The following is a 19,231-nucleotide window of genomic DNA, read 5'->3' as shown; positions in this document are numbered from 1 at the left end:
AAGTAATAAGATTACTTTAAAAATGACTAAATGGTGTTTAGATTAAAGATTATTAGAATGATACAATGATACATATAGAATCAACCTCACAAATCATCTAATGATGTTTTATAATGAAAATCCAGTTAACAGTTGTTCAGTCACCAAATTGTGCCCAGCTCTTTGGACCCCATGGACTGCAGCATGCCAGGCTTCCCTGTCCTTCACTATCTCTGGAGTTTGCTCAAACTCAGGTCCATTGAGTCAGCAATGCCATTCAACCATCTCATTCTCTGTCGTGCTTCTCCCGCCCTTAATCTTTCCAAGCATCAGGTTCTTTTCCAGTGAGTTGGCTCTTTGCATCAGGTGGCCCAGTTGGAGCTTTAGCTTCAGCATCAAATCCTTTCAGTGAATGTTCAGGGTTGATGTCCTTTAGGATTGACCAGTTTAATCTCCTTGCAGTCTAAAGGACTCTCAAGAGTCTTTGCCAACACCACAGTTCAAAAGCATCAGCTCTCAACCTTCTTTGTGATTCAACTCTCCCATCTGTACATGACTATTGGAAAAGCTTTAGCTTTGACTATACAGACCTTTGTTGGCAAAGTGATACCTCTGCTTTTTAATATGCTGTGTAGGTTTGTCATAGCTTTGCTTCCAAGGAGCCAGCGTCTTTTAACTTCATGGTTGCAGTCACCATCCACAGTGATTTTGGAATCCAAGAAAATAAAATCTGTCACTGTTTCCACTTTTTCCGCTTCTATTTGCCACAGGGTGATGGGACCAGATGCCATGATCTTAGTTTTCTGAATGTTGAGTTTTAAGCCAGCTTTTTTACTCCTTTCACCCTTAACAGTGAAAATTCTTAACATACACACATGCCTAGCACTCCTCAACTCTGACCAACTCTGACCCTAGATTCAGATGCAATTGGGCAGAGATGGGGTTCTTGTATTGCATTTTATAAAAATTCCATTCATGATTCTATGGCATACCCTTGGTTTCAATCATGGGTTTCCAACCCCTGTATCTTATAAATGAGGAAAATTAATTTTACAAGGGAATGTGTATAGCTTGTGGCAACTTTGGACTTTATTTTGTATATTCTTGATGTTTTGATATAACCCCTATCAACAACTCAGGTTGAGTTAACTTAAAATCAAAAGAAAAAACAGACTCAATCAGATCCATGATTCTACTCTTTACAGATACAAATTTCAGTGAAGTATTATTTGAACGGATCTACCATCAAAGGAAGGTAGTAGCTTAGAACTTTTAAACTCACATAATATGAGCATGAATTGAGTTCTTCCTTGTTCTCACAGTCCATCTCTGAAGTAGATAATCTTATTATACATATTTCACTTTGGAAAAAAACTAAGGCAGAGAATGGTTATAAGGCTTGCTTAAGATCATACAGTTGTAAGGGACAGAATTATGTTTTATTTAAGGCAGTAGTGTTTTAGAATCTTTGTGTTTAATTCCTGGGTCTTATTTTCTCTCATTACGCCTTACTCTCTCTCTCTTCAGAGAGGCAGAAACACATCCCTGTTGTGTATTATAGTTGATATGCATGTCCACTCTCACACTAGGGCTAGTGTGAGCCACTGCTAGTCTTGGCACTTCAGCCCTCTGTCTTGAACAGTCCACACTATCACTTGATAACAAATGTGGGTTTTTTCCTCAGTGAACATTTTACCTACAAACTCTTCATTGTTGCTTTGTACCCATGGTTTCTATGGAAAGTGTAGAAGACTGTCTGTACCATGTAGAAGAAAGGAAATGCAGTTTCCTAGAGGCGGTACCTATCTTATTAGAAATTCTCCTTCTATGTGTCTAACTTTCCTGACTATAGAAATCTTATCCTTCCTTTATAATCTACAATGAGGTTTTCACAAATCTAACAACTTGGCCTCTAAAGTATTTTGGTTTTATTTATTTAGGGTTTCTGAAAGTAATTTTCATTTAGGGCACTTCAAAGTAATTTTACTTCTTAAAGAATAAAAATAAAATTTCTCTGTATCCTGGAATTACATTGAAAAATAAACAGCAATCTTCTACATTATGATCAAATGAATGTGAAATTCATGGCACTCCCCAGTGTCCTTAATCATCGTACTCTGATTGCCAGTATTTCATCATATCCTATTTTGTCTTTCTATGAATAGGAAAAAAAAAATTGTGTGTAGAGGGCAGGGAGATTGTTCTTTTTTAAGTTATGTCATTGGATATTACCATATGATAACCCAGAATTAAAATCATGGGTAAATAAATGCTGGACATTTAGCTTCATAGTGTCTTTAGTTTAAGGATTAAGACTGCATGCATTTCTTTTGAAGTACTTCATTTAATTAAGTGCTTATTTTACCATCTGACTTGAACATTTGTCTAAATAACTTTTATTAATTGAAAAGTGCACCAACTTTGCTAGAGTCAATATTATTGGTAATCAGAATAATAAATTGCAATTTTTACCCCAAGCATCAAAGTGTTTTTATTAAGACTTTGCAGAACTCTTCAGATTTGCTAAGTGCTTCACATTTGTGCTCACTCAGTCGTATCCGACTCTTTGTGACTCCATGGGCTGTAGCCTGCCAGCCTCCTCTATCCTTGGGGTTTTCCAGGCAAGGATACTGGAGTGGGTGCCATTTCCTTCTCCTAGAAAGTGCTTCATATTCCTGACTAGCTATTCTTTTAACTGCCCTCTGAGATAAGCAAGCATTTTTGCTGTTTGAGTTATTGTTAATACTTATGCCCAGAGTAAGTGTGGATTCATGGCAAGAGCTTTCAGGTTAAGAATTCTTAGATCTGTTTTTGGGTCCACAGTACCCCCTTTGCTTCCTTTTCTTCTAGGTAACCTCACCTTTACAAGTCAATATGAGAGTTTCATATCTATGTTTAGCTTAATTCATCACCATTTTATATGGATATGAGAGAATTTAATAATAAAGATATGGTTCAGACTTTTTTCTCAGATACCTAAAGAAATATGCCCCTGTGATTACCCTCCTATGAAATGATACCATTAACAGTCTTAGTGAGTCACCCACTATTGCAAACAACTTATAGCAACAATTATATTAGTTCTTTGCATTGGCAATTTAACATCAGTGGAGAAAGAAATGAGAAAAACAATCTTTCATGCCCAAGTAGAATTTGAGTACAGCATACCTAGTGACTACTCAAAAGACAGGAACTCCCCACTCCGTTCATATGAGATACATATTTTTACATCTATTTTAAATATGGAAAACTGCAGCAGAAAATGCTTAGCAGTTGTGTGTGACATTGTGATATGGTATGTTCATTGTAGAATAAGGATTCGTGCTTCCTCTACTGTTTTGATTCATATAACTTCTTACTGGAAATTTTTTTTTTAATTTGAGGTATTTTGATAGTGAGAATGGATGACTCATCATTTCCTATGCGTGCAGGGTACTGTCATTTCCAGGCAAAAGGTATTAACTGACTAAACCCAGTTCATATCTAGCTGTTTAACGAGTGAAAAAAGTGAAAATATTAGTCATTCATTCATGTTCAACTCTTTGCAACCCCATGAACTGTAGCCCACCAGGCTGACTTGTCCATGGACTTCTCCAGGCAAGAATACTGGAGTGGGTAGTCATTCCCTTCTCCAAGGGATCTTCCTGACCCAGGGATTGAACTCCAGTCTCCTGCATTGCAGACAGATTCTTTACCATCTGAGCCGTGTTTAATAGGAAACATGGAAACATAAAGACCTAGACCTAGAGATAATTCAAAGACTTTTAAAACTATTTACTCCATTTCACTCCATCATGTTCTCTGAACATTGTTTTTATATCTGGAGGAAGTTAAATGTTACTTTTTGAGTTCTAATTTCTCTCCTGCATTTTTTATAGTACAAGAACTACTGAAAAATTGAGAGTCAGAGACAAAGGAAAAAATGTAAGGCAGCATGATGTAGCCACAAGCTTATTCAGAAGTGTATTAAAACCATAATTTCCTGATTGGTTGCATTTAAGAGACCCCTGACCACCATACTTCTTATCACTAAACTAAAAGTAAGCATCAACCAGACATTTATAATGTCAAAATACATGTTGTGTGGATCTTGGAAATTTGCCAAGAGATTTATCTTTTATAACTGTGGAACTCATGACTATTTTCATGAAGTTTTTGTACAATATGAGGACAATATGGAAGTCTAAAAATCACAAATATTATTTGTCAGTTCTGCCTTATATAATGCTTTACTATTCTACTACTGTCTTAGGGAAAAAAACAGACAGTCCTAAATTGGCAAAAGACTAAAGAAGACTAGTTGCTGCTGCTAAGTCCCTTCAGTCGTGTCCGACTCTGTGCGACCCCATAGACAGCAGCCCACCAGGCTCCCCCATCCCTGGGATTCTCCAGGCAAGAACACTGGAGTGGGGTGCCATTTCCTTCTCCGATGCATGAAAGTGAAAAGTGAAAGTAAAGTCACTCAGTTGTGTCCGACTCTTAGTGACCCCATGGACTATAGCCTACCAGGCTCCTCCATCCATGGGATTTTCCAGGCAAGAGTACTGGAGTGAGGTGCCATTGCCTTCTCCGAAAGAAGACTAGTATTTAACCCCCAAACTTTAAGAAATATGGTTATATTAAACCTTTCTAGAACTCTTCTCAGTATCTCTTAGATACTTAGAAAAGGATCTAAGATCTAAGAAGATCTTAGAAGAGGATCTTGCAAGAAATTTAATTTTAACTGAATTCTATTTTCAATCAATATTCTTTCAAAATCAATGTTCCCATAAGGAAAGATTGACTCCCCACTGAATGACTTGAAAATACAGGGCTCAAGGACCATTTATGGCACATTTTGAGTGAATTTCCTAGTGTATTACTACATAACTGAAATCCTCAAAATTTAATGAGGTAAGTTTAATTAAACATATTTCATAGTATCTAAGGCTCAGTGAATATTACCTGCCCAAGTTAGCACATGCAGTATCTTATTCCATATCCCATATAAACTTTCAAATATATTTTGCTGCCTCACAAGGCCTTCTTTGGAATTAAAACCTCATCTCTGACTTTAATTGCCTGCTGGTATTTTATGTAGTGCTAGGGGTGGAAGGATGTGCTTTCAAGTGCAGAGCTGATGTGGCCTCTTGCCTTACATTAGACATTAAGCTAGTGCACGTTTTGGTTTCTTTTTCCTTCGCTGCCCCATAGCCTGGCAGGCAGCCAAAAGAGGAAGAAAAGACAATGCCACATTATTCTATCAAAGCATAAATAATAGAAGAGACTAAAGAGGAAATAAGATAATGTGGGAATGCTGGAGTCCCCATTCAGTCAGTCACAAGGTCAGGGCCACTCAAAAGGGCAGAACTGTCCATGGCCCTGCTCTCTCTGACTACATGTGAACTAAACCTTTCCAGCGGAAGCAGATAGCATCAAAATTTCCGTTTTTATCTCTCTCTGTGTGCATAGTCACTCAATCCTGTCTGTCTCTTTGCAACCCCATGGCTGTAGCCCACCAGGCTCCTCTGTCCATGGGATTCTCCAGGCAAGAATACTGGAATGGGTTGCCATTTCCTTCTCCAGGGGATCTTTCCAACCCAGGGATCAAGCCTGCGTCTCCTGTATTGGCAGGTGAATTCTTTGCCACTGAGCCACCAGGGAAGCCTGTCTATAAATATATATATGCATTTCACTTAATTTCTTTCATTTCATGTGTTTTTTTTTTTTTAATCATTGTTTCAAAGGTGAAGGGAAGTCCTATTCCTCAAGTTTCTGCCTCTGCCCATACTATTACCACATTACCCACCTAAAGGAAACGCCTAAATCACCCACCTAAAGGAAATGCTTTGAACCATGATGCTGCGTACATGCCAGTGGCATCCTGCTTTCATGTATATTCAGTGTTGTTATATTTATTTTGATCCACTGATCCACTAACATAATGGTGGCTCCTATATTTGCTATTGCCCAAATGAAGGGCTATCTTCTATTTTTCACTGAGGATATTAGTGTTAGGATATAATTTAGTATTATATTAGGATATGTTAGGATATATGTTAGTTAGGATATATGTTAGTTAGGATATCCAAACTATATGTTAGTTAGGATATATATTAGTGTTAGGATATAATATATTAGGATATACTGTTTTGGTGGAGAGTTTCTTTGGAGAGTCATTTGAAAAAATGCTGAGGATATCAAATCAAAACTTTTAAGAAGTCCAACTATCCATTTTTCTTTCTTTTCTTCTTCAAACCCAAAAACTGCTGACGAATGTCCTTCTGAGATGTGGGGCTTAGAGTCCTCCTCTCCTAACTCTTTATTAAGGTTAGCCCAGGGGGAAGCTTACTTTGCTGAGAGCTGTGACCAAAGAATAAAGAAAAATAACTATTCTCATGGTTATGACCCTGATTACCTGCACAGGTATCAATGGCTGGTTTGCTGAGAGTGGCAATTCCACACTGCCAGGGTCCCAGTCTTAAATACCTGTGATCCTGGTGCCCTTCTGTGCTGTGTTCCAGGCATGCTATAAAGTGGAAATCATAGAAAATGCCCTTTTAAACTGGGAAGTATTAATAATTCCTCGTGTTGCCTCTCAGCTTCCAAATTTGTTATACATATGCCTACATTTGGAAAACCTAAAGTCCTATGAGCTCTTTCATGTATGAATTATTATACATGGCTATTATTTTTATTTTCCAAATGTGCAACTCTGTTAGAGCACTTTATGTATCCTTTCAAATGACACCACATTCCAAGATTATGATATATTGGCTATGTCTGCCATTCCTACCCCCTTCACTTTTCCTACCTCCTTTATCCCCTTTTAAATTTATGTTAGTTGAGCTATAGTTGATGTATAACATTGAATAAATTTCAAGTGTACCTCGGGTTGATTTGATACCTTTATATACTGCAATATGATTTCCAATGTAGCATTAGTAACATCTCTATCCCATCTCTTAGTAACTCTAAAGCAAAGGCACATTTAGATCTGGAAACAAATTTATAGTATTGGGGAAAATCTCACAAAAAAGTTAAAGAATCTTCTAAAACGTTACTTAAAAGCAACTTGAATGCTTAGCAAGACTGCGCTTACAGAAATAACGCAGAAGAGTGCTTGAGAGCGAGGACTGAACTCTTCGGCCACTCGGTAGCTATGTGGCTGGGCAGCAGTCCAGGACTCACCATTGTTTTGTGAGTCCCTGTCACTTCCTGGGGACTTTTCACATACACTCCACATTTATCCTCACACCAGCTCCCCCATTTACAGAAGGGCAAACATCTTGAGAGGAGGGGCTTGTCTAAGGACTCACAGCTCAGACTTGGCACGTGAGGATGAGAACCCAGGTTTACTAAGCCCAGGGTTAAGACTCTTCTCTCCACTTTACTGATTAGAGGGTCACCTCCAGAGCTTCTTCCAATATTAATTTGTTATTCTATTATTTAAATTTTATCTCACTTTAAAATTATAAAAAAGCTGACTGATGCATAACTCTTCAGACTGTAATAATTTGTATTTTAACCAAAATGCTCATTCTTTATAAATGCCTTAACCTCTTTCCTTAAATCAATCAACTTAGAAAAATATATTGACTGAAAATATTGCTCAAAAGAATGGTTTAAATAAATTTTTGTTCTCTTCCAGTAGTAGATGCATTTCTAACCTGTGTAATGCTTTCACACCTCTAAAATTTCCACAAATTAAAAAAGACACATCCATAAAATTATATTTATTTTTACCACATCAATCTCAAAACTGAGCCCAAAAGTAATCAGAGTAAGTTCTAGAATTTTTTCCCAGTTAGAGAGAGCAGACTCTCAATAACAAAAATGGAGAAATTCATAAAAACTTCAAGTAAATCTTACATACATGCACTCCATGAATACCTCCCTCCCCCAACAGCAGCACTATTTTATTTCTATTTAATATATTTCACAGTGGTTAACACTTAGCGTATTTGTATAACTGTGTAACTTGGCCCATAGATACTGGAGCCAGACTACTGGAGTTTGAATCCTGGCTTTCCTGTTTGCTAGCTGTGTAACCACAAGCAAGTTTATTAGTGTACTTCAATGTAAAACAGAGGTATCCTAAAGCTGAAATAATTTAATATCTATGAAGCATGTAGAACAGGGCCTGGGGCACACTGAGGCATAATAAGAGGTTTAGCAGTTATTTTTTTTGGATAGTGAGATTAAGAAAAGATGGGAAAATTTTTTTCTCTTTTAATTTTAAAAATAATCAGTTTGAAAAAAAAAATAAAAATAATCAGTTTGAAGTTGCTCAACTCTTCTTCTACAAACATATTCTACAAATATGTTTCATGTTACCCTTAACAAACTCTTTTTCATAATGCCAAACTGTAAGCAGTGATTCTTAGCCTGATTTTACCTGACCAATATGCTGGAAAATATTGTGATTTGCCCTGAAAACCACAACTTCCTTAGAATTCTAGTCACTCCCTTCCTCTCCAGACCCCCTTCTTTTGATAGAGTTTTTTGAAGTCACAGAAATTACCCTTCACCCCTACACAAATACTAAATCCACCTAGAAGTTGAGTAGAATTGGAAATGGGAATGGTATCCAGGTTCTTATTGTACTTTTGGCCTGATTCTTGCAATTCTTGGCCATGAGGATAATGCTTTAGTTTCTCTCTATATAATATTTGTATATTAAGGTATAATTTGCTTACATTAAATATGCAATTCAATATGTTTTGATAAATGTATACATCAATGTAGCCATTACTCCAATCATGATATAGAGCACCCTATCACCCCTTTGGAATTCCTTGCTGTCCAGCCCTGTCATCCTTTTTCCTTTAGGCAGTCACTATGCTGATTGCTATCAAAAGTATTCTATTTTACCTATCTGTGAAAAAGCAGCTGGGGCTGTATTGACTTTATATTGTTGTTTTTCAGTCACTAAGTTGTGTTTGACTCTTTGAGACCCCATGGACTACAGCATGCCAGGCTTTCTTGTCCTTTGCTATCTCCCAGAGTTTGCTCAAACTCATATCCATTGTGTTGATGATGCCATTGAAACATCTCATCCTCTGTCGTCCCTTTCTCCTCCTGCCATCCATCTTTCTCAGAATCACGTTTTTTTCCAATAAATTGGCTCTTTGCATCAGGTGGCCAAAGTATTGGAGCTTCAGCTTGAGCATCAGTCCTTGCAGTGAATATTCAGTGTTGATTTCCTTTATGATGGACTGGTTGATCTCCTTGCAGTCCAAGGGACTCTCAAGAGTCTTCTCCAACACCACAGTTTGAAAGCATCAATTCTTTGGCCCTCAGCCTTCTTAATAGTCCAACTCTCACTTGCATACATGACTACTGGAAAACCATAGCTTTGACGATGATGCTCCTTTGGCGACAAAGTGACTTCTCTGCTTTTTAGTACACTATCTAGGTTTGTCATAGTTTTCCTTCAGGGAGCAAGCGTCTTTTAATTTCATGGCTGCAGTCACTGTCTGCAGTGATTTTGGAGCCCCCAAAAAGAAAATCTGTCAATGCCTCCACCTTTTTTCCATCTATTTGCCATGCAGTGATGGGACCAGGTGCCATGATCTTAATTTTTTGAATATTGAGTTTTAAGCCAGCTTTTTCACTCTCTTTTTCACCCTTGTCAAGAGGTTCTTTAGTTTAGACTTGATATTGGTGAACACTAATATCATGAGGAACAGTGAAAGGAAATACATATGAAGTGTAATAAGGCCAGTTAGTTCAATTCAGTAAAAGAAATATCTTTTGTGTGCCTACCTTATTCAGACAAGAAGGTATAAATAAAACATGGTCCTTACTATCAAGGAGTTTACATTCAAGTCCAGGAGATTAAAGAGATTGACCACATTTGAAATGTCACAGGACAGATGCATGGAGACCGGGGTGGAGACCCTCTGGTGGGAAGAGCTGGATCTCTCTATGTTTACGGTCTGGAGAAAGAGAGACATGTCAGAATCTCAATCAGAAGCTTGAGAGGGCCATGACTTAGGAGTAGGGACAAACTAGATGTAGACTAAATCTTACTAAAACTGCAACTGAGCTTCAACCTGGCTCAAACCCTGACTGAATTGAAGTCATCCTATCTACTCACCTTTCTGTTTAACAAAGTAAAGGGGGGATCTTATGTGATGGAAAATAACATTGTATATAGTCTCTTCTGTTATTTTGTATATGGTGTCATGCAAAATAAAAAGGACTAGATATACAAAGAGTCAAGAAATATAATCAATAATCAAGAGGAAAAGCAGACAAGTGGATCTGTGCATTATTTGGGTATTGTAGTTAACAGACAAGGATATTAATAAAACTATAAATAATATATTGAAAGTGAAAGAAAAGATGGCCAAAGGAGATGGAGTCAAAAATTGAAATGTACTTAAAAATATTTTTTAATATAATATTAAATATGATATAATTCTCCTGTATTGCGGTCAAACTCTTTACCATCTGAGGCACTGTCTAAGCCACCATATTCAGTTCAGTTCAGTTCAGTCACCCAGTCGTGTCCAACTCTTTGCAACCCCATGAACCGCAGCGCACCAGGCCTCCCTGTCCATCACCAGTTCCTGGAGTCCACCCAAACCCATGTCCATTGAGTCGGTGATGCCATCCAACCATCTCATCCTCTGTCATCCCCTTCTCCTCCTGCCCTTAATCTTTCCCAGCATCAGGGTCTTTTCAAATGAGTCAGCTCTCCACATCAGGTGGCCAAAGTACTGGAGTTTCAGCTTCAACATTGGTCCTTCCAATGAACACCCAGGACTGATCTCCTTTAGGACAGACTGGTTGGATCTCCTTGCAGTGCAAGGGACTTTCAAGAGTCTTCTCCAACACCACAGTTCAATTCTTCGGCGCTCAGCTTTCTTTATAGTCCAACTCTCACATCCATACATGACTACTGGAAAAACCGTAGCCTTGACTAGACGGACCTTTGTTGGCAAAGTGTTGTCTCTGCTTTTTAATATGCTGTCTAGGCTGGTGATAACCTTCCTTCCAAGGAGCAAGAGTCTTTTAATTTCATGGCTGCAGTCACCATCCGCAGTGATTTTGGAGCCCAGAAAAATAGTCAGTCACTGTTTCCACTGTTTCCCCATCTATTTCCCATGAAGTGATGGGACTGGATGCCATGATCTTAGTTTTCTGAATATTGAGCTTTAAGGCAACTTTTTCACTCTCCTCTTTCACTTTCATCAAGAAGCTCTTTAGTTCTTCTTCACTTTCTGCCATAAGGGTGGTGTCATCTGCATATCTGAGGTTATTGATATTTCTCCCAGCAATCTTGATTCCAGCTTGGGCTTCTTCCAGCCCAGCATTTCTCATATAATATTAAAATATATATAAAGATAGGTCTGAAAATATATTAAAATAGGTTAGGGTTAGGGTTTGGGTTATTAAAAAGAGGTCTCTGGTGGATACATTTAGAAGTTTGGCCACAGCAGAACACAAGAGAAGCAAACTAGAATACAGCTCAATAGAACACATTGAGATCAAGGCACAGAGGGGAAAAGAACAGATAGGATGTTTAAGAGAATAAGAGACATGTGGGCCACACATAAAGGTCTAACTTATGTATCAACATAAGTAAAATCTCAGAAAGAATAAAGAGCAACAATGTCCATCATCAATGAAATAAATCAGCCCAGTAACAAGCTATACAGTAATGAGAATAAACAGCCTATAACTACACGCAACATTATATATGAATATCACAAAAATAAAGTTGAGTTTAAATAAAAGGTAGATAGAAATGAATACATATGGTAAAATTCCATTTATAACAAATTAGAAAAACAGATGAAACCATTCTGTGAGAAGTCTGGGCTGTGATAACCTTTGGGGAGGTAGCAGTGACTGGAAGGGAGCATCATGAGGGACTTCTGCATCTGAAGTCGCTCTGTTTCTTGAGCTAGTTGCCCGTTACCAGTTACATTTGTGCATCCACTTTTGAAAATTCATTGTACACTTTTGATGGTGACATTATCTTCTACGGATTTTATTGAGGTTGCATGTGTGCATGCTCAGTTGCTCAGTCACATCCAACTCTATGGGACCCTATGGATTGTAGCTCACCAGGCTCCTCCGTCCATGGGATTTTCCAGGCAAGAATACTAGAGTAGGTTGCCACTTCCTCCTCCAAGGGATCTTCTGACACAGGGATCGAACCCACATCTCCTGGGTCTCCTGCATTGGCAAGTGAATTCTTTACCACTTCAGTTCAGTTCAGTTCAGTCTCTCAGTCATGTCAGAGTCTTTGCGACCCCATGGACTGCAGCACGCCAGGCCTCCCTGTTCATCACCACTTCACCTGGAAAACTCCATTATTGAGGTTACTAAGATTTTATTTGTTACTAGTTAAGTAACTAATTAAGCTTCCCAGTTGGTTCAATGGTAAAGAATCCACCTGCCAATGCAGGAGATACAGGTTCGATCCCTTGGTCAGGGAGATCCCATGGAGGAGGAAGTGGCAACCCACTCCAGTATGCCTGCTGGGAAAACCCTATAGACAAAGGAGCCTGGTGAGATATAGTTCGTGAGGCTGCAAAGAGTCAGATGTGACTGCGCGCACACACACACAAAGTAACTAATTAGAAAAAGAGAGTAGAACTCAAAAAATCTGTGATATGCATATAATTTTATATATATATATATCCATCTACATTATATATATACTATCTACATTATATACATAACATCTACATTATATATATGTATATATATAATGGTATATATACCTTTATATTATATATGTAAATTCATATCTATCCTGTCACATATTATAGGACTCAGTCATCTTGGCAAGGTTTAAGACTGTAGTTTAAGATAAATTAAAAATTTTTAAATTACAAATTAAATTTAGGCTCAATATAATGAATGTCCCAGTATGAATGAGCCGTATGTCTTTATCTCACTTGGACGTAAAGCATACACTCTTAAACAGTATTAACACTATTAAGTTGTGATTCTTAGCAAATGAGTTACAGAATTCTATTTAAAACATAGCAATACTTTTAGGGAAAAATGACATTTTCTATCCCAGCTTCCTTAATCAAGAAACACATGTGGTGTTATATAATTTTTAAAAGTGTAAGTATTACTAGGAATCACTGACTTAATAGACATGAGTTTGAGCAAACTCTGGGAGATAGTGAAGGACAGGGAAGCCTGGCATTCTGCAGTCCATGGGATTGCAAAGAGTTAGACATGACTTAGCAACTGAACAACAGTAACAATTACTAGGAATTATATAGCAATAATAATTTGAAGCACCATCACTGAGGTTTCCCCAATGACTTCTATTTCTCTTAGCATATATTTAATGCAACCCCAGGTCCAAGGTAGTTTCAGTGGAATTTGTTCTATTACCAGTCCAGGCTCACAGATGTGGAATTGTTCATCCTAAGAGCATATGTGTATTTGATGTAAAACATTTGCTTTTCAAAGATACATTAATGTGAACTCTAATATTAAAAATGTTCAGTTTCTCAGTCATATCTGACTCTGCAACCCCATGGTCTGCATGGGACAGGCTTCCCTGTCCTTCACCAACTCCCAGAGCTTGCCTAAACTTATGTCCATTGGGTCAATGATGCCATCCAACCATCTCATCCTCTGTCGTCCCCTTCTCCTCCTGCCTTCAGTATTTCTCAGCATCAGGATCTTTTCTAATCAGTCGGCTCTTCACATCACGTGCCCAAAGTATTGGAGCTTCAACTTCAGCCTCAGTCCTTCCTATTAATATTCAGGACTGATCTCCTTTAGGATTGACTCATTTGATCTCCTTGCAGTCCAAGAGACTCTCAAGAGTCTTCTCCAACACCACAGTTTGAAAGCATCAGTTCTTTAGCGCTCAGCCTTTATGCTCTGACTCTCACATCCATACGTGACCACTGGAAAAACCATAGTTTTGACTACATGGACCTCTGTCAGCAAAGTAATGTCTCTGCTTTTTAATATGCTGTCTAGGTTTGCCATAGCTTTTCCTTCAAGGAGCTAGCGTCTTTTAATTTCATGGCTGCAGTCACCGTCCATGGTGATTTTGGAGCCTAAGAAAATAAAGTCTGTCACTGTTTCCTTTATTTCCCTATCTATTTGTTATGAAGTGATGGGACTGAATGCTGTGATCTTTGTTTTTTGAATGTTTAGTTTTAACAGCTTTTAAGAAACAATAAATATGTTTGTCAGCGTGATAATGTGTATTTAATTCTCTTGTAGGACTGCATCAAAACATGTAAACAAGGACCTTGGTAATATGGAAGAAAACAAAAAGTTAGAAGAAAACAGTCACAAAACAGAAGCCTAAGAGAGAAACTGTTCCACTTGTTGTCCAGGTGGGTAGACTGTGTGAGGTTTACAAAGATCATTCCCAGGAAAATATGAAACATTCTAGTGATGAAAGGGAAGGCCTTGACATCAACATGCATTATAATTGCAGCTTTAAAAACAGGAAGAGATTTTTTCCAAAGAAAACTTTGGTTATTCAGAAAGGTATTCTCAGAAGAATGGAATCTCAGTGGACTCCCCATTCTCAAGAAAATCATTATCCTCAGGATAATTGAACTCAATTTAGAGATTTTAACATTCAGTGAGCATTTTCAATCTAATGCCAAAAATTTTGCTGAGTGCAAAAAGCTTAATTTTATAAGTTGATGTTTTGGTTAGGTAAGAGCCATTCTCATATTTTACTTTAAAAAGCAACTGTGAGAACAATTTTAAGATATAATTTTAATCCAAGGATTTAATACACTTAGAAGTGTCAGTGCATTTATGCAGCCATTTCTGAATCATTCTAATGAAAAGACTAACAAATTTGTATGTGTGTACACACAACTTTTCCAAATAGTGTATATGTTATATGTGTGTATCTCTACATGCATATATATGTGTGTATAATGCACATATTGATATTATATATGTACATATATATTGCATATATCTATATATAATTGCTATGTAAGTATGCTTTTAAAGACAGTCTCCAAGAGGTATGTTTCCATGGTATTGCCTCTTTCAATTTGAACATTTTATTTTTATTTATGCTCTCTCAAGCCAGCCCAACAGAGGTCATTTGGACAAATTATTTTTTATGTCCTTGAGGATAAGTGTTACCGTCCTTTTTCATATATATAAAAGTCCCCAACAGCCACAGTGAAATTTGGTTGATTGTAAGTAAACCACAAGTTAAATATTTGAGTAGGTCACCTAAGTTTATTCCATAAAGGAGATGAGAACAAGGGAAGGAATTGAAATTAGAAGGATGCACACAGGAAAGAAAAATAAAATGACTGAAATAAGACATTTTTAAAATCTGAAAACCAGAATTTCAAAATGATAGGGTGAAAGGAGTAAAAACTAAATTCGTTCCCCATCCTGCCTCCCATTGGAGGCCAAGAATGCAGCATTCCCACCTGATTTTTATTTCTGCTTCTCTAGGATTCATTCCTCAATCCTTTATAAACATAGAGTTTGCCTTCTGTTTTCTTCAAAATCAGATAGAGGAAATTCTCAAAGGAAAATTGAGCTTGAATACAAAGCCTACAAAATGGGGTGTGATTTGAAGGGATAAATGAGATTTTTAACCTGAAGAGGAACAGAATGAAATATTTTCATGCAAAACCTTATAATTTTCATAAGAATTAAGCAAGTTTCCCCAAAATAAAGACTTTCAACAATTCAAAAAAAAAAAATTATTAGTTGAAGAGCTGCAACAATAACTGGGATTACAGCTAGGTTCAGGGATGACAGAGTTTTATAAAAAGTTCTTGCAAAGTATCACATTTAGTATAAAGCATATACTGATTGTGGAAATGATTGCTATGGTAACTTATCTGAATTGTGTGGGTTTCTTTTTATAATTTCAGAAAAAAACTATATAGAACAATTGAAGCATGAACGTGGATTGTATTTAAGACATATACAAAGACACTGACAGCGATTCATGGTTCAAGTATTAAGCAGTTCATTCTACCAAGCTGTCATGGGATATCAGAGAATTATCTCAAGTAAAACAATGAAATGAAATTACAAATAATAACAAGTTTTGGCAGCCATGATGATAGGTCATATATTGTGTTGGTTTGATTTTTTTCTGTAAATGTCTGCACTGAGAATTTCTTTTTGGTTTGCCTTTTATGTAAATTTTTTACGTAGCTATTTTTATACACTGTAAGCTTTGTTCTGGGAGTTGCTGTTAATCTGATGTATAATGTGATGTTTTTATTTCAATTGTTTATATGAATAATCTGAGCAGGTACCTTTCTGATTCTGATTGCTATCAGTAATGCCCCCAAACTTTCTCACAAGCACCTAAATCCCAAAGGTGGAAGCTTGTGAAGATTGGGGACATTGCCCTAATCAAAAACTGATTTTTATCACTGGGGTGGAGTCAGAGAGTCAGGTTGATAAGCACCAGATGAACTATTTCTGTGAATGTGCCGCCAGCTGACTCTCAGAAGCAGTCACACACACATATGGACACACACATAATAACAAATAGTACTCCCAAACTGACGCTTTTTCCTGTTCTGAAAAAAACATCACACAGAACTTGGGTAGCATTTACCTTTAGAGACAACTGCTAGTAAATTATTTTCTGTCAAAAAAATAAATAAATACAAGCCAATGTATGAGAGACAGTTTGGAAAACTCATGGCTAACATTCCCATTTTCATAGGTTACAATGTAAATCACTGGAACTGAAAATTGGAGTTAAATCCTTTGGGTTATCCACTGCCTTAAAATTATACCTATTTCCTTTAAAAAAAAAAGATATCAGTCAGAATTGGAGATTTTTAACAGTGATCATTATCAAAGCTGTGTTATTTTCCACAGAATATAGAATATATATTTTTTTCGTGTGTGTTTTTGTTAACTACGCTACAGATATTGAATGCACCTTGAGATCATTTAGTGTTTTTAACTGGTACATAATTTATCAAACAGTATGTTAAAGTGTAATAATAAAATGTCTATGTATCTTTAGTTACATTCAAATTTGTAACTTTATAAACATGTTTTATGCTGGAGGAGCTCTATAGGGTGGTAGTGTTAAATGAAAACTTTTTGAGGTAGACCGGATATTTGCCAATAGCTACTTGTGACAAGACTTTTAAACTTTGCTCTTTCAAGCAGAAGCCTGGTTTCTGGGAGAACATGGCATGGCCATATTTTGTCCCAGGAGTTACATAACTTTATCGGAAAAAAAATAAACATCAGATTTCCAGGTATAGAACTGTGTTCTTTGGGAGGAAAGGAAAACTGGTGTTTGCTTTTTAGATTGATGGAATTAGGAAGACAATGAAAAATAAATTGAAGATTAAAGTCAGAAGAAGATTAGGAATAAATACTTTGCCACTTTTGCATTATTTAGAAATACACATTGTTGTACATTTGTAAACTGTTTGCTGTCGGAGCAATAGTGACTCAGTTTAATAAAAGCTTCCTATAGTGTATTGGTATGAATTAAATACATAAAATATTCTATTAGACTCAATGCTGTATAAAATATGATGGGAAAAAAGAAAATATGTTATTTTTGCCTCTAAACTTTGATTTATTGAAGTTTTATTTGGCAGGAAAAAAATTGAATCTTGGTCAATATTTAAACCAAAGTGAAAGGGGAAAAACCAAAGTTATTTGTTCTGCATGGCTATGCCATTCTGTTATCTCTGTAAATACTGTGATTTCTTTTTTTCTTTTATCTTAGAATTTTGTTAAAAAAATTCTAAAAATTTTAAACACCTCCTTTCCATGATAAATCATGAACACTAAAATTAAGTTACTTTCATATAAATATTTTTTTCTTTTGGTGTGAGAGATCAAAGTTTCAAAGTTTAACTCCTGAGATATATTTGCAGAAAGAAGCAATGTGACAATAGAAAGAGAGTTTTATACTACAATTATTTCTTGGCTTCTGTGATTAAGTCTGAAAACAGCTGTCAGAACCTAGAGAGCTATGGACTGAAAGCAGAAAGTTTGCCAGGGGGAAGAAAGAGACAACATTGTTATCAGTGGATCAGCGCCTGGATGAAAAGGAAAGCTTGTGTGTGTGCCGACAGCTGTCAGCACAGCAAGGCGGGGAAGGAAGATGATACACCAGTTCTCAACTTTGAGGTTCCATTTTTCCAACTTAACTGTTTGACAACAGGAGACAGGTTTTGCCAGTTCAAGTTTCACTCCCTATCTGTGATTACAGGAATTGTATGTGGAAATGGATTAACATACCCATCAATACCTAAAATAATAAAACTGAAATATGTCTTCACGTCTCTCACAGCTGGTCTGACTCTTGTCTAAGCTAGGATGTCAATGCATAGAAAGTAGTTGTCTTTATTATAGAGTGGAAAACTCATTGTGAGTCCCCGTCTCCCTGGAGAGGTAACGCAGCAAAATAAAATTGTCTCTGCCCTCCAATTATGTCAGGTGGGCCACTTCAGCTGGTCCTCGATTTCACAAGTGGTGATTTCTATAATGCGTGTCTCCATTTTCAACCATGGAATCATGCTTACTGTGGGTGTCCCATGTCATTGTCCTCGGAACTGAATTACGAGGACCCTTGCCGATTTCTTCACTTCCTCTCTAACACTCCATTCAGCATACTATTTGACGTTACCTAGGAATGAACCTAGAAATGCCTCCCCCTCAAAATAAGGTAAAGCTAGCTGTGTGTGTCAGAGAAAGTTCAGTTCATCTCAGTCGCTCGGCCATGTCCGACTCCGTGACTACATGGACTGCCGCATGCCAGAGAAGTAATTAATACTTATTGAGCCCATACTATGAGCTCTGCCCGTCTATATATTATCTTATTTAATCCTTAACAGTTGTAAGTAGCATTAAATATCCCCCATTTAATAGAAGAAAACTAAGGTTTAGAAAGATACTATAACTCCTGAGTACATTTAGCTTCTAAGTAGGTAAGTCAGGTATCAAACCAGATCTGATCTAAAGGCTGGGCTCACCAGAATCTATTGTAGTTACCACACTTCTTTAATAAACAGATCCTCCTTTTCATGATATGCAAAACTGAGAAATATTGATTGGTACATGAACTGGTTATACCATCTATAAAGGATTATTCCAAGATATTTAAATGACTGAATAGACAAATATTATAATAGTTTAATATTACATATTAGAAATTATATATGTAATTGTATAATGTGTGTTCAAACACATTTGTATTTAAATTTAATATATCACATCACATTTTTAAGTACTTTCTACACATGCACATACATATATATAAATCACATATACATGTACCACA

General features: G+C 36.8%; 1 protein-coding gene across 3 annotated transcripts in view; it reads left to right on the top strand.

Annotated features, from left to right (window-relative positions):
- Positions 1-18,229, top strand: part of ALCAM (activated leukocyte cell adhesion molecule) — a 213,613-nt gene extending 195,384 nt beyond the window's left edge. For all 3 annotated transcript variants that reach the window (XM_070454949.1, XM_070454947.1, XM_070454948.1), the window contains 2 exons: positions 14,182-14,297; positions 15,828-18,229. In XM_070454949.1, the coding sequence (XP_070311050.1) occupies positions 14,182-14,269 (88 nt within the window). In that variant the 3' untranslated portion in view covers positions 14,270-14,297; positions 15,828-18,229. The remainder of the gene's footprint in view (positions 1-14,181; positions 14,298-15,827) is intronic.
- The last annotated feature ends 1,002 nt before the right edge of the window (positions 18,230-19,231 follow it).

This window comes from Odocoileus virginianus, chromosome 25 (genome assembly GCF_023699985.2).
Source record: "Odocoileus virginianus isolate 20LAN1187 ecotype Illinois chromosome 25, Ovbor_1.2, whole genome shotgun sequence".
Taxonomy (NCBI): Eukaryota; Metazoa; Chordata; class Mammalia; order Artiodactyla; family Cervidae; genus Odocoileus; species Odocoileus virginianus.
Note: the sequence above shows the minus strand (reverse complement) of the source record. Positions and strands in the feature narration are given on the sequence as shown.